At 35.6% G+C, this 13003-nt stretch overlaps 3 protein-coding genes across 8 annotated transcripts; 2 read left to right on the top strand and 1 right to left on the bottom strand.

The window, feature by feature from the left end:
- Nucleotides 1-275: 275 nt before the first annotated feature.
- On the top strand, nt 276-3928 carry LOC130940784 (formamidopyrimidine-DNA glycosylase). Of its 4 annotated transcripts, XM_057869028.1 has the most exons (11): nt 276-597; nt 694-745; nt 1071-1128; nt 1598-1666; nt 1752-1877; nt 1963-2013; nt 2535-2612; nt 2698-2794; nt 2864-2953; nt 3222-3256; nt 3342-3928. In XM_057869028.1, the coding sequence occupies exons 1-11, from the start codon at nt 369-371 to the stop codon at nt 3714-3716; spliced, it is 1260 nt and encodes a 419-aa protein (XP_057725011.1). In that variant the 5' UTR covers nt 276-368; the 3' UTR covers nt 3717-3928. The 4 variants fall into 4 exon arrangements, 3 of the variants coding, with proteins under 3 accessions (XP_057725011.1, XP_057725009.1, XP_057725010.1); XM_057869026.1 differs by lacking the exon at nt 2698-2794 and having other exon boundaries at nt 277-597; nt 2851-2953; XM_057869027.1 differs by lacking the exon at nt 2864-2953 and having other exon boundaries at nt 277-597; nt 2698-2797.
- Nucleotides 3929-4494: 566 nt separating this feature from the next.
- Nucleotides 4495-7384, bottom strand: LOC130940783 (zinc finger BED domain-containing protein DAYSLEEPER-like). 2 transcript variants are annotated; one of them, XM_057869024.1, is made up of 2 exons: nt 7144-7384; nt 4495-6729 (listed from the first exon to the last, which is right to left on the bottom strand). In XM_057869024.1, exon 2 carries the CDS (start codon nt 6657-6659, stop codon nt 4746-4748), a length of 1914 nt encoding a protein of 637 aa, XP_057725007.1. In that variant the 5' UTR covers nt 6660-6729; nt 7144-7384; the 3' UTR covers nt 4495-4745. The 2 variants fall into 2 exon arrangements, with proteins under 2 accessions (XP_057725007.1, XP_057725006.1); XM_057869023.1 differs by having other exon boundaries at nt 7162-7384.
- A 500-nt stretch (nt 7385-7884) lies between these two features.
- LOC130940782 (PX domain-containing protein EREX) lies at nt 7885-12156 on the top strand. Of its 2 annotated transcripts, none has more exons than XM_057869021.1 (10): nt 7885-8196; nt 8319-8429; nt 8665-8763; nt 8886-8972; nt 9050-9158; nt 9277-9962; nt 10463-10627; nt 10711-10953; nt 11186-11401; nt 11536-12156. In XM_057869021.1, exons 1-10 carry the CDS (start codon nt 7978-7980, stop codon nt 11818-11820), a joined length of 2220 nt encoding a protein of 739 aa, XP_057725004.1. In that variant the 5' UTR covers nt 7885-7977; the 3' UTR covers nt 11821-12156. The 2 variants fall into 2 exon arrangements, with proteins under 2 accessions (XP_057725004.1, XP_057725005.1); XM_057869022.1 differs by having other exon boundaries at nt 7910-8196; nt 8673-8763.
- The last annotated feature ends 847 nt before the right edge of the window (nt 12157-13003 follow it).

Genomic DNA, 13003 nt, shown 5'->3' with positions numbered 1-13003 from the left:
GTTACTTTCAAATAAGTGTTTGGGACATTTTTGTTTTTAATCAAATCAATAGCCTGTCATTATCTTTCCACTGTGAATCTGTGACAAATGAATATTTTTACCATTTTGTTTTTGGGCAACATTTTTCCCAAAAGCATCTGTGATAATGGAGCCTTTTGGACTCAAAACAAGAAAGAAACTCAGCCCGAGCCCGAGCCCAAGCCCAAGAGAGAAGTAAGTATTGGGCCAAGATCCAAATGGCATACCGTGACAGCAACTCACGCGAACGAAGTGATTGCATGTCTCTCGGAACAGGCGAACAGCCAGTAGTGAGAAACCAAAAAGGAAGGCGCGAAAACGTCATAGCAGAGTCAGCGTGAGAGAGTGGAATGCCGGAGCTTCCAGAAGTGGAGGCGGCCAGGAGGGCCGTCGAAGACAACTGCATCGGAAAGAAGATAGTGAAATGCATTGTTGCTGATGATCCAAAAGTCATCGACGGTGTCTCTCCGTCGGAGCTCCAAGCTTCGGTGGTCGGCAAGACCATTGTCGCAGCTCGCCGAAAGGGAAAGAACATGTGGCTTCAGCTCGATTCACCTCCTTTCCCTTCCTTCCAATTCGGTATTCATCCTCTTTTTCTATGTTGCCTCGTCATTTCGTTGAACCCTAGCGAAAAGAGTGAGCTACTTAATGCATTTTTACTCGTTTGTATCTCAGGCATGGCTGGTGCTATATACATAAAAGGCGTTGCAGTTACTAAGTACAAAAGGTGAGGCTACTTCTTACTTGGACAGTGATTATTATGAGTTTTCAAGTTGATAACAAAGGGTTTCTTTTTCTTATTTTTATAATTTCACATGCATATCTCTTTTATTGGTCCTCATTTCAAGAGGATATATCAGAGCCTTGTGTCAATTTCTTATTTTATTTTTTCAGCATCTATTTACAAATTTTATTTCATTCTTTGAGCTTATATAATTATTGTTATTCTTTATCCATGTCTATAACTGCTTCAGCTTTGAATGTTACTTCCTGGCAGTGGTTCTGCCCATGAAAGTCTATTGTTAGTTTATTGGGTGTAAACATGCATGCAGGTCTGCTGTGAATGACGAAGAGGAGTGGCCTTCCAAATATTCTAAGTTTTTTATTGAGGTAAATGTTGTCCCCACATTGATCAGTGGAATGCTAGAATTATATCACTAGTTCACTACTTGGACCTGTGATCCCTTGGAATTAAACACCAATTTCATTTTATGCAAATTCAGCTGGGCTAAAAGATGAAAATGCATGTTCTAAAGTGTTTTTTCCCCCCAACATATCGTTCTCTTTTCTCGAAATGGAATTTGTTGTTGTGGACGCGCATATCTTTATTCAGTTGGAAGATGCAAGTTGATGTGATGTTAGAGTAGGCTAGGTTATAGTTCTGGCAACTATGACATTTTATTCAATTAATTCATCTATTTCCATAAACTTGGTTTCATGCTGAGAAAATTAGTATTATCATCTCAATTCAGTGCTTGCGTTTTAATTATTAAAGGAACCTTACTGCAACTAGCTTTGTGTTCAAGTAAAATAATGAACTTTCTAGTTCATACCAATACTAACTAGATTATTGGCACAGCTAGGCGATGGCTTGGAGTTGTCTTTCACTGACAAAAGGAGATTTGCTAGAGTTCGCCTGCTTAAAGATGTATGGTGACTTCCACTTGCTATCCAAGCCTAATTTCCAAATAATTTTTATCAGTAACCTCACTTTTCTCCCATCCTTGATATAGCCAACATCAGTGCCTCCCATATCTGAACTTGGTCCTGATGCACTTTTGGAACCCATGACACTTGAGGAGTTCACTGAATCTCTGCACAAGAAGAAAACTGAAATCAAACCTTTGTTACTTGATCAGGTATTAGGTGCCTACGTTTATCATCACCTTTTAAAGATTATACATATTGTATTTATAGGAGATTTTAATTTTCCAATATCTGCAGAGCTTTATTTCAGGTATTGGAAATTGGGTTGCAGATGAAGTGCTATACCAAGTACGTACAAGCTTCACTTTCTTAATAATTTTGAATCTTTGAGACTCTCCAGTTATGTTTTTAATTTATTAATTTAGACTCTAAGAGTGATATTTAGACTTTTTATATTACATCTACAGGATGATCACTGGAAATCCGATTTTATTTAGGTAGAATTATGTTTGAAAGAATGCTCATTTGCATCCGTGTCTTATTACTATGAATATAAATTCGTATTTTTAACTTTCCATATTGCAAAAACACGGGGAGCCCCCTATCCCCATAGTCATTGTTGCAACTTAAACTCATCGTTAAGAAATGGCTATCCAGTGATATAATTCTTGTTACTGTATTCTAATATTCTGATTTGGCACTGTTATTGGTTTGCATTAACCTCAAATTGTTTTGGAATTGTATGCATTTCACAGTATTTAGCATCTGGCTTTGCATTCTTTTGTAGTTAGTAGTTAACATATTATCCTTCTAGTGTTGGATAGAGATCAAACTATAAAATTGCTTGATACCTTTTTCCTTTTATCCAGGCAAGAATCCATCCTCGGCAAACAGCTACTAGCCTTTCGGATGAAAGTTGTGCAGCTTTGCACAAATCCATTAAAGAGGTGCAGAATGTTGTTTTCTTCTTTGAAATGTATAGCTTATCAAATTTATATACTTAATAAAAAATATAGAGGATAAAATATGTAGGTTATTCAATATGCGGTTGAAGTTGATGCTGAATGTAGCTGTTTTCCTCTTGAATGGTTATTTCATTTTCGTTGGGGGAAAAAGACTGGAAAAATCAGTGGTGAGGCATACTTCTCTAATATGTATTAGTTAACAAATAGTTTCATTTTACAGGTCATTGAAAAAGCACTTGAAGTTGGAGCAGATAGTAGTCAGTTTCCTTCTAGTTGGATATTTCATTCACGTGAAAAAAAGCCTGGCAAGGCTTTTGTTGATGGTTTGCTTTCTTACTTTGTGTTGAAAATAAAATTAAGCATTTTGTTGGTACATGTAACATGGATTGTATCACACTGTTTCATTCATGCTGAAATTTCCAATCATCTATTTAAAAGAATATATTTACCTATAACATTTATTTCATTTTTAATAAATATAGTCTTTTTCTTCTGCATGCATTTTATATGAAATGTTCCATACTTCCCATTTCCCAAAAAAAATAAAATGTAAACCATGCTAAACATTTATGAATTTTCATGCGATGGCAGGGAAACAAATTGACTTTATTACTGCTGGTGGCAGGGTATGCCAATCTGAACACTTCCCTTGATTGTCTTTTGTCATTGTGTTTTCTATTTTTCTGATCTGAAGATGCTCTTGGTCCCTAGACCACTGCGTATGTGCCAGAGTTGCAAAAGCTGAGTGGATCACAAGATGTGAAAGAAATTGGAAAATCTAAAAGGCAAACCTCAAAGAAAAAAAGCATTGATGATGACGATGAAGATAATGAGAAACCAACAAATGGGGAAGAGGATGATTTGGGAAGTCTTAAATCAAAGAAGGCGAAAAAAGCAGGAGGTGGAGGTAGGAAGCCTTCCAAAAAGAAGTCTGAGGAAAGTGACTATGATAATGATGGCGATGCCGGTTCTGATGAGAATGATGATAATGATAATGTTGAGAAGAAGAAACCAGGAGGGAAGCAATCAAAGAAAAGAGTTCAAAGCAGTCAAAATAGTAGGAATGCTAGAAGGAAAGTTAAGTAGCCACTATTACGTAGCTTGCTAGCTGCTGTGCTATTCCCTCGAGAACAACAGAAGGATGGATTATTTTGTACCTGCAACTTAGATTAACTATCTTATGTGTTCTCTATGTTATCTATTGCCCGGTTGGGCTTCCTCAAATCAATCATGACCTATTTTAATTATTTCAACCAGAAAATTGGGATAAAGGGATCAGCTGACAGGTTTTGTACTTATTGTTAGTAGTCATGTCTCCAAAAATCATGATTATAGTTGTTTCTGAAAATAGAATGGTTAGAGTTATGAAAATACAGGTCAATTTTCATCCTTCATTAGTGATTCAACTAATATAAATTCGATAACCATTTGTGTAAGGAAGTGATTGAGATTGGATTAGCTCATGCCTCATCACATCTCAATCAAGTTTTTACCATATTGTTGCGAAAGCATCAAGGTAATAAGTCATCATGACCCTAAAACAAATAAAAGCCTGATCTGTTCTGAAAATACATTGCCATAGTATTGGTACCCAAACGCTTTGTTTTGTTGCTGCCGAGAATCACAAATGAAATAAAAAATCGCAATTTCTTCTAAAGCATTAAAGGAAACGGAAAGAAAACGAAAAGGAACAAATATAACACGACAATAATTCTTAGTTCTTTCGTTCCGTTTGCTTGCATGACGGTTAATTGTTCAAAAACAATTAATTTTCTGTATATATTACGGAGCCACTTACATTAAACCGACATTTCAGAATACGGTAGGAATAAATTGCAGAAAAAATAAAAATAAGTGAAGCAAAAGGGAGGAACAGGTCTATGTGTTTTTTCATTGAAACTTAGAATCCAACTGATATATGGTGTCCAAGATATTGAAACCAAAATGAAGTTAGAATGTAATTCAAGCTATACTATAGACAACTGCAAACCCTAACAGCTAATCACAGTAGTATCAATACTTCAATACCTAAAAAGCTACTTGAGAATCTATCTAAACGAGGTATTTGTTCTAAGATTTCTTCTTCACAAGAGCATTTGAAACATGCATAGGAAATTATTCGTACTGGAACCAATCCTTGGTACATGTAATGGCTTCAAGAGTTAGAGCCCCCAACGAACACCTATAGCTATCCATTTTTCTAATTTGCATGTCAAAAGCAGAATCTGCAGAAAGAGTGGATACAGGTATAGACAAAATATCAGATGCCATTCTAGACAAAGTGGGGTACTTCCATTCCTTTCCTCTCCACCAGTTTAGAATATCAAATTCTTGTACTTGAGGCTCCAGAGGTTCTTCCAAATACTCACTCAATTCTGAATTAAATTGATGGTCACCAGTGAAGTCAGATATAAAAAGTTCAATATCAAAAAGCCCATCTTCAGCAAAGAGAGATCCATTAAGTGACTCTTCATGGCAGGGCTTGGGCTCAGGCTCAGGCTCAGGCTTGTGCTCTATAGTAGCCTCGTTCCCTTCATCACCATTTGTTGCTGAAGAAGGAAGCATTTGTATGATATATTCAACAAACAGTTCATGTAGACCATCCTCAACAATTCTTAGCCGTGGTTCAGAATTCTGACCAAATATCCTCACAAAAGTGGATTCTACAAGTTTCATTTTATACCTTGGGTCCATGGCTACAGCAGCAGCCAAGATGAGGCAGCTTTCTCTCCAATACCGATCAAATTTCTCTTGCAAAGGCATAACCAGTGTACTGTAGAAAGGGTCCTGGCTGAATGCTGCGTGTGTCAACTCTAGCAAAAGGTTTGATGCTTCAGGGAAAAACAAGTTTGCAGTTGGGTATGGTCGAATAGTTAAGATGTTAGCTGCATCGTACAAATACTTTAAACACATGCAGAGCTTTTCCACATGCTTCCAGTCGTCCATAGTAAGATTCATTTTATAATCAGGACCGGAGTCATCAAAGCAACCAAAGACTTCCTTTAATTCACAGGCAGCAGCAAGCATTCGATAAACTGTATCCCATTTATTTTGATCATCAACTAAGAGCTCCATCATACTAGGGACTTGAAGCTGTCGCTTTAACGCAAAAAACTTCTCTTCATGAAATTCTGAAGATTTCACATACTTCACACTCTCGCGAATTTTACCAACAGTTTCTTTCATTGCCGACAGTGCATCTAATGCAAGGCAACTAAGCACACGGGCATAACAATTCTGGCTTAATAACTGACCATCAAAGATCACAGGGTTCTTAACAGAGAGGAGACATCTGAGATTTCCCATCAAAGTCCCATTTGAGAATAACTTATCAAGTGTGATGGTGAATAGCCGACCCTCCAAATGCCAATCATTTATGCAAGAGAGTATAGTTTGATTCAAGGAATTGTCAGAATCAGGAAAAGGCACCATCATAACACTGAGAATGGGATGATGTAAGTTCCAATCACCACCAATGAAGTGTCCTCGAAGAAAAACATAGGCCAATGTCTGGTTTGATGTCCAATAATCCACAGTAAGGTTGACTCGTCCAGGAATCCCATTGATGACATTTAAGAGGTTTTGCTTTTCTCTGAGGTACATTGCGACGCAATCCCCTTGAACATCTTTTAAGCTTAGTGGATTGTACTGAGGTTGAAGTAACCGCACAAAATCAATGAAACCTTGGTGTTCCACAATATGAAGTGGATAGTCATGCAAAATGATCATCTTAGCTATGTTGTCATTGCATTGCTCCTGGTCAAATGGTATGTGGGCATCGTGAGGCATTGCTTTTGTGAAATGTTTCTTTGGCGGCTGAACATTATCTTCTCCAGAAGGGGTTTGGTGATTTTTCAGACAGATTCCTAATGAAATGTGCCTCTTGAGATGGCTTGTGCCAGATTGTTTTGAACCTGTCATGTAAGCAAATTCCTTATTGCATTGTTTACAGTAAGCCTTAGCACATCCAGGGCTAACAGTTTTCACAGTGAAGTACTCCCAGACAATAGATTTCTTTCGGCTTCGCATATCGGTTTATGTTTCTGAATCAGTGACAGGGGCTACAAGATTATTAACGTCCACCATAGCAGGAATAATCCTAGAAAAACAAACAAAAGAATTAAAAAATTAGAAAGGAGTACGAAGGGATTATCAGAAAATATAATCATTATCAAAAAAGAACAATAGTTACAGCATACAATTAACAACTAACACGTAAAGTAGAAAATCACTTAGATACCAAACCCTTACGTTCTTAAGACCCAATACATTCTATCAAAAAGAAGGTCGTAACTTCTTCTTCCTCCCTTTTCGCGAATGGAGTGGTTGCGGTTTACAATGGGGGCTCAAAAGAAAGAAAGAAAGAAAGAAAAGAAGCGGGAAAGCATATAAACGCGCCACAAAGAAACCACAATAGGTAATCAATCAATGATGAGTCGAAGCAGTGCATTTGAAATTCGAACACCAAACAGACAGACAAAGAGAAAGAAGAACTATATGTGACGATGATTACAGTTTAAAGTGATTGAACCTTCAAGAAAATGCCGAGAGAACTGTGTAAACAGCGGCGGTTGTGGCGGCGGCGGTAGCGGGAGAGAAAAAGAGAGAGACGGCTGAGTTGTGTTGGCAGCAAAAAGGGATGTGCGTCGTTTCAGTTTCGGGAAAAGAAAACGAAGGCGGTTCACAGTAGTCACCACTCACTCCGGAGTCCGTGCGGCTGAAGCAAAACCCAATTCCAATTTAAGGGTTCTCACTTCTCACTTCCCTACCTTCAGTTAATACGTAATACTTAATAGTTAATACACATCTTATTCTTTACTAATAAAATTTCAACATTAATTTATTAATGATATAATGAACAACATTAATGGGATCATCATATATTTAAATATAAATATATATTATCATAAAATTATAAATTGATCGACACTTGTGCCTAGTGTAAATTTTAAAAGGTTATCAATTTCACGTGAAATTGACTTCATTTGAGTTTTTATTATTTTAAAAATAAATATTTTAATAAATGAATTTATTGACTTATACAAATTTATGAATAACTTTATATTACTCACATTAATTATAATTTCATTATAAAAACATATTTAAAAGAATTTTTAATTTTTAAAAATTAAAACAAAAATTCCAAGTAGTAAAAGTAAAAGAAGTAAAAAAAAAAACTCTCAAAATTTTAATTTCCTTATTATTAGTTTATTACACTTAAAGAAATGGTTCAAGTTCAAGACTCTAAGCAGCTTGAAAAATATCGATAAAAGCAGGGTGGTGGTGAAGTTGGAAGTTGCAGAGCTGAGTGAGACAGAAACAGTTAAACAGAAACGGAAGAGAGACGATGCATCCGTACGTACACGACTTCTCTGTATTGGACCTCAATTTCAGCTGCGCTTACGCTGACACCGTCATCAACCCCTTCGCTTATCGTCGATCGCTGCTAAACGACGATTACTTTCTTCCCCAAAACGACGCCACTTCGCTCTCTCCCAAGCATCGCCACGATGGAACCTCCCCTCTCCCTCTCGGCATGGATTGGAGCCCTCCCCCTCGCAAATGGGTATCTTTCTTCAATTTTAGCTGAATTTTCCCCCTTTTATGTTTCTCTATCCATTGTGTGTGTGTATTTTAACTATAATTCGACTTCTTCAAGTTATTGATTTGTTTCAAAATCGAATTCAGGATGGCCGCAACTCAGTTTGGCCTCATGATCCTCACACGGGTTGGAGTTTCTGTGTCACTGTTCCTTCCTGGGTTACTGTTCCCCAATCCGGTGGTTCTGAACCTGTTGTGGTAAAATCTTCTTCTTCTTCTTCTTCTGAACTTATAAGTTTTTATATTTCACTTCATCAACAATTTATATAAAAAGTATCATTTTTTATTAATGAAATGCAACAAATTAACATTAGCTTGCATTCATAATTTGCTCCTGTTCAGTTGAGTTGGTCTTTCTCAACCAAAAAGTACTTTAAATTGCAATTGTGTTCTGTTTTACCCTTTTTTTTCTATTAACTTTCTTATGTTATAGTTTTACAGGGTTCTAGTTGGTATACAATCCCCGGAGGGAGTCACTAGTACGCGAGTGATATTGCGCAGATTTAGTGATTTTTTGAAGCTTTTTTCTGATGTAAGTGTGTTTTCTAACCATCTGTTGTTCTAGTCATGAATGTGCTATTTAATTGTCAATATTGAGGTGATGATCAACTTCTTTTTTTCTCTCTTGTTTCTTTTTTGTTTTCCATTTATCAGCTGAAGAAGGAATTTCCTATGAAAAACTTGCCTCCTGCTCCATCGAAAAAAGTTTTGAGAATTAAAAGCCATGCACTTTTGGAAGAGGTAGATAAGTTATCCATCATTTGTTTGTGAAGTAGTTCTTTTATGCACTTCAACACTGATAAACTGATTATTTTCAGCGAAGGTGCTTATTAGCAGATTGGATGGAAAAACTGTTATCAGACATCGATGTATCAAGAAGTGTCCCAGCAGCAATGTTTCTTGAGCTAGAAGCTGCTGCTAGATCTGGTATGTTTTCCTTATCACTTCATATCAGCTTTGAAGCCGTTCCTCTTTATTCTAGTGAAAAATAAGACCTTCATGTTATTCCATAAAATTTTAATGCCTTTCTGTTGATATTTTTCAGCATTCCATGATGTGAATCAGCATATATCAGAGAAAACATCTGCTAGTGGTGCTACACCATCAATTATGTTCCGTGATAGTTCACATGGTTCTGTAAATGCTGATAATTCATTCATTACATCCGAGTCTGGTAACGATACCTCTTATGAGGTTTCTGAGCTGGGATCACCGCGGCATGGAAAAGATAAATGCTCTGGTCGTAGCATGGAGAATTCAACATTGGAACATAATTTGATTAATTCGACTCAAACTCATGATCGTGCTGCATCCAACAAAGGTTTTACTAAGGAGGATAGTAGTGCGGACAAGGTCACTGCAAATACTACTGATGCTATAGCTCTTCGCCTGGATGGAACTGAGTTTCAACCTGGAACACAGAAGTCTAAGTTGAATGTTCATGTCAAGAGACTATCAACGGAGAGTATTGACAGTGATTTTAGTTCTGTACAGAATAGCGAGACATCAAATTCAGCTGCGAACAGTTTGCTTCAGGATGCTTCTCATCATCATGAGAGCTGTGAACCATCCAGAAACTCATTGATGACTTTACCACTGTATGAGCGACACAAGTTGAACAGAGTACTTACTACTCAGCAGCAAAGACTGGTCACAGCGAAAACGGATGTCGAGGATCTTCTAGCAAGGTTGAACCAAGAAATGGCTGCAAGACAGTATCTCATGACCAAGGTATCCAATATCCAATATATATTCAACGGTTTTCCTTTATTCTGATTTTTTAGATAGATATTATCATTGGTCACTTGCTTAATTCATTCCTCTGTGTGTTTAGGCTAGCTTATTTTGCATCTAAAGTAGCTCATAATTGAAATCTCCCTGAGATAGCTTTTGAAAATTAAGCAATTACTCACCGAAATTTAATTGAAACATGTAAAGTGCTTTAAGTTTATTTTTAGCATACAGCTATCTTCTAATTTTATAATGATATAAACTGTTACTTCTATTGAATATAATGTCATTATGCAATGCATGGGTGTGCATAGGCAACATTACATTAATAGAATTGCTTTAATTTTTATTAAAATGACTGGTCATTAAATAGAGATATAGTAATTAGTAGTTACAATGAAATGACTTCAATTACAATGATGGAAAAGCGAAAACAAGTGATGATATCTTTTTGGACTATTTATGTTCATCTATTGAATGTTGCTTCATTTTACTTGTAGGTCAAAGATTTAGAAGTTGAACTTGAAACAACTCGATTGAACTGCAGAGAAAACATGCAGCAGGCTGTTTTGACTGAAAGGGAAAGATTTACGCAGATGCAGTGGGATATGGAGGAACTCCGGAGAAAGTGCCTGGAGTTGGAAATGAAATTGAAGTCTGAAGAGGTTTGGTTTTGATTATTGATTCTAATTATTACTTTATTTGATACCATTTTGGTGACCTATAATGAAAAGTTATAATGATCTAGGATGAAAGGGTGCTAGCAGAATCAACAAAAGAATCTGTTATCCAGGAGAAGCAACTATTGCAGCAAGAGCTAGATGCAGCTAGAGAACAACTTGAGCAGTTGCAGAAATATCATGACGAATTTGAGACAAAATCAAAGACAGATTCAAAGTTGCTAGTAAAGGAGGTCAAGTCACTGAGAAGCTCTCAGTTAGAACTGAAACAGCAGCTAAGTGACTTGATGAAGGAAAAGATAGATGTGGAGGTATGGTCCTTTCTTTGCTAGTATGAAGAGATGGAAATTGGATGCATTTAATCTAATTCTGACTAGTGATTTGTATAACCTTATGGACGAGTATTTTTCTTATGATGCACTTGATATTTCTTAGTTGTGATGCTTTTTTAGCGAAAAGAATTTTTGAGTCTCTGTTTTGGTATTGTATTTGTTAGTAAATATAATTAATTTCGTCATATTTTTCATGCTGTATCTTGTTCAGAGAAATCTCCAGAAGGAAAGACAAAGAAAGGAACTTTTACATAATGCTAATTCAAAGTTGCTGCATGAGTGTGGAATCCTTCAAAGGAGGCTTAAGGAGTGCAGTGTAAACTTCCTTGTTGAAGAGGAAGATAAACTGACTGTTGACGCTTCACCATCTGATGCTTTGGATTTATTAGCAACATCTGATAACCGGATTGGTCTTCTGCTTGCAGAGGTATTATGGTTACCTTTAACTAACTTTTGCCCTCGCATATTAACTCTTTGGGGCCTTTTACTTACTATTATTCGTTATGTACTGTTGCCTCTATTCACTGTTTTTATTACATGCCGTGTGCGAATTGGGAACAGGCACAACTATTAGCACAGGATGTAGAAAATGCTGGTGTTGCTCTGGATGAGTCAGGTGATACAGCAAATTCAGGTGCGACAGGAACAACTCCTCCTCATGATGAGTTGAGGAAGATGCTGGCAGATGTGTTTGTAGACAATGCCAGTTTAAGGAAACAAATAAATTCTGTCATTCGTTGTGCTCTAAATTCCGATATAAAATCAGGGGAGGGCGAGGAAGAGGAGGAGGAGGAGGAGGAGGTCCATTTGCAAAAAACCGTTCTAAGCAAGTTCTTGGAAAGATGACGTGTTTCTACTTTCCATACTGCATGTATACCCAATGGCAATGCTCGAGTCTTTTTATGTTATAGGCTCTCATGATTATTAGCGTATTTAGAACGATGGTGATGCAGCAGGATGCTGTTAGAAAAAAACTAGGGTGAAATAGAAATTAAAGATAAAGATAAATATGGAGGACGAAAATTGTATTTATTCCTGGATTAGTTTTAAGGTGTTAGACCATAAAAACGTTTGTTCATTTGTTCATTTGTTCATTTGTGGCGGTTTTGGACATGTTCATTTTGTTAGGGTTTCGCATCCCCACTAATGTATAATTATTTAGTGTTTTTAAACCCAATATATATAAGGTTTGACTCTTAAACCCTAAAAATTGTTAGCTTTTTGGAAATTCTATCCAACTAATATATAATTCGGTAAATATTTATATAAAGTTATCTTTATATAAAATTAATAGTTAAAATTTTTTAAGTAGTTTGATATGATTGATTAAATTATCTTCTAATAATCTTTAATTATTAGTTTCAAATAAAAACAACTGTATATGAGTCTTTATTTATTATTTTAAACACTAGTGCATTTACCAGTATTATTTAGGATATTAAATTTTAAAAGAATATGTTTATTTTACGAGAATTTTAAATTCTAATTACAATTAAATATTTTATGCCTTAATAATATATAAATTTGGAGTTTTAAATATTAAAATGCTTATATGAATTTTGAACTCTTATTACATATTTATTATTTAGTGTTTCATATCCATAAAATTACTCATTTTATGGAGTCTTCAACCCCACTAATCCACTATCATTAGAAAAATTATTTAAACTCTTCAAAGTGTATAAATTTGTAAAGGGTAAAATTTATTTTTTGTCTCTTAAATTTGGCCAAAGTTTTAAAAATATTTCTAAGTTTTATTTTATTTAAACTTTATTCCAAAAAATTTTTATTTGTATCAAATATATCCTTAACAACTAAATTTTCAAAAAATTTAAGACCAATCTAATAATAATGCATGAAAATTATGCTTAATTTACTTGTGTTGAGGATAGTTCTTATGAAATTGTTGTTAAATTGGTTTTAAATTTTTTGAAAAATTAGCCGTCAGGAATATATTTGATGCGGATCGAAAACTTTTGAAACAAAATAAAACTTAGAGATATTTTTGAAACTTTTGTCAAACTTCAAA

Source organism: Arachis stenosperma, chromosome 7, assembly GCF_014773155.1.
Source record: "Arachis stenosperma cultivar V10309 chromosome 7, arast.V10309.gnm1.PFL2, whole genome shotgun sequence".
In the NCBI taxonomy this organism is placed as follows: Eukaryota; Viridiplantae; Streptophyta; class Magnoliopsida; order Fabales; family Fabaceae; genus Arachis; species Arachis stenosperma.
The sequence above is the reverse complement of the archived record's forward strand: the minus strand, read 5'-3'. Positions and strand labels throughout refer to the sequence as shown.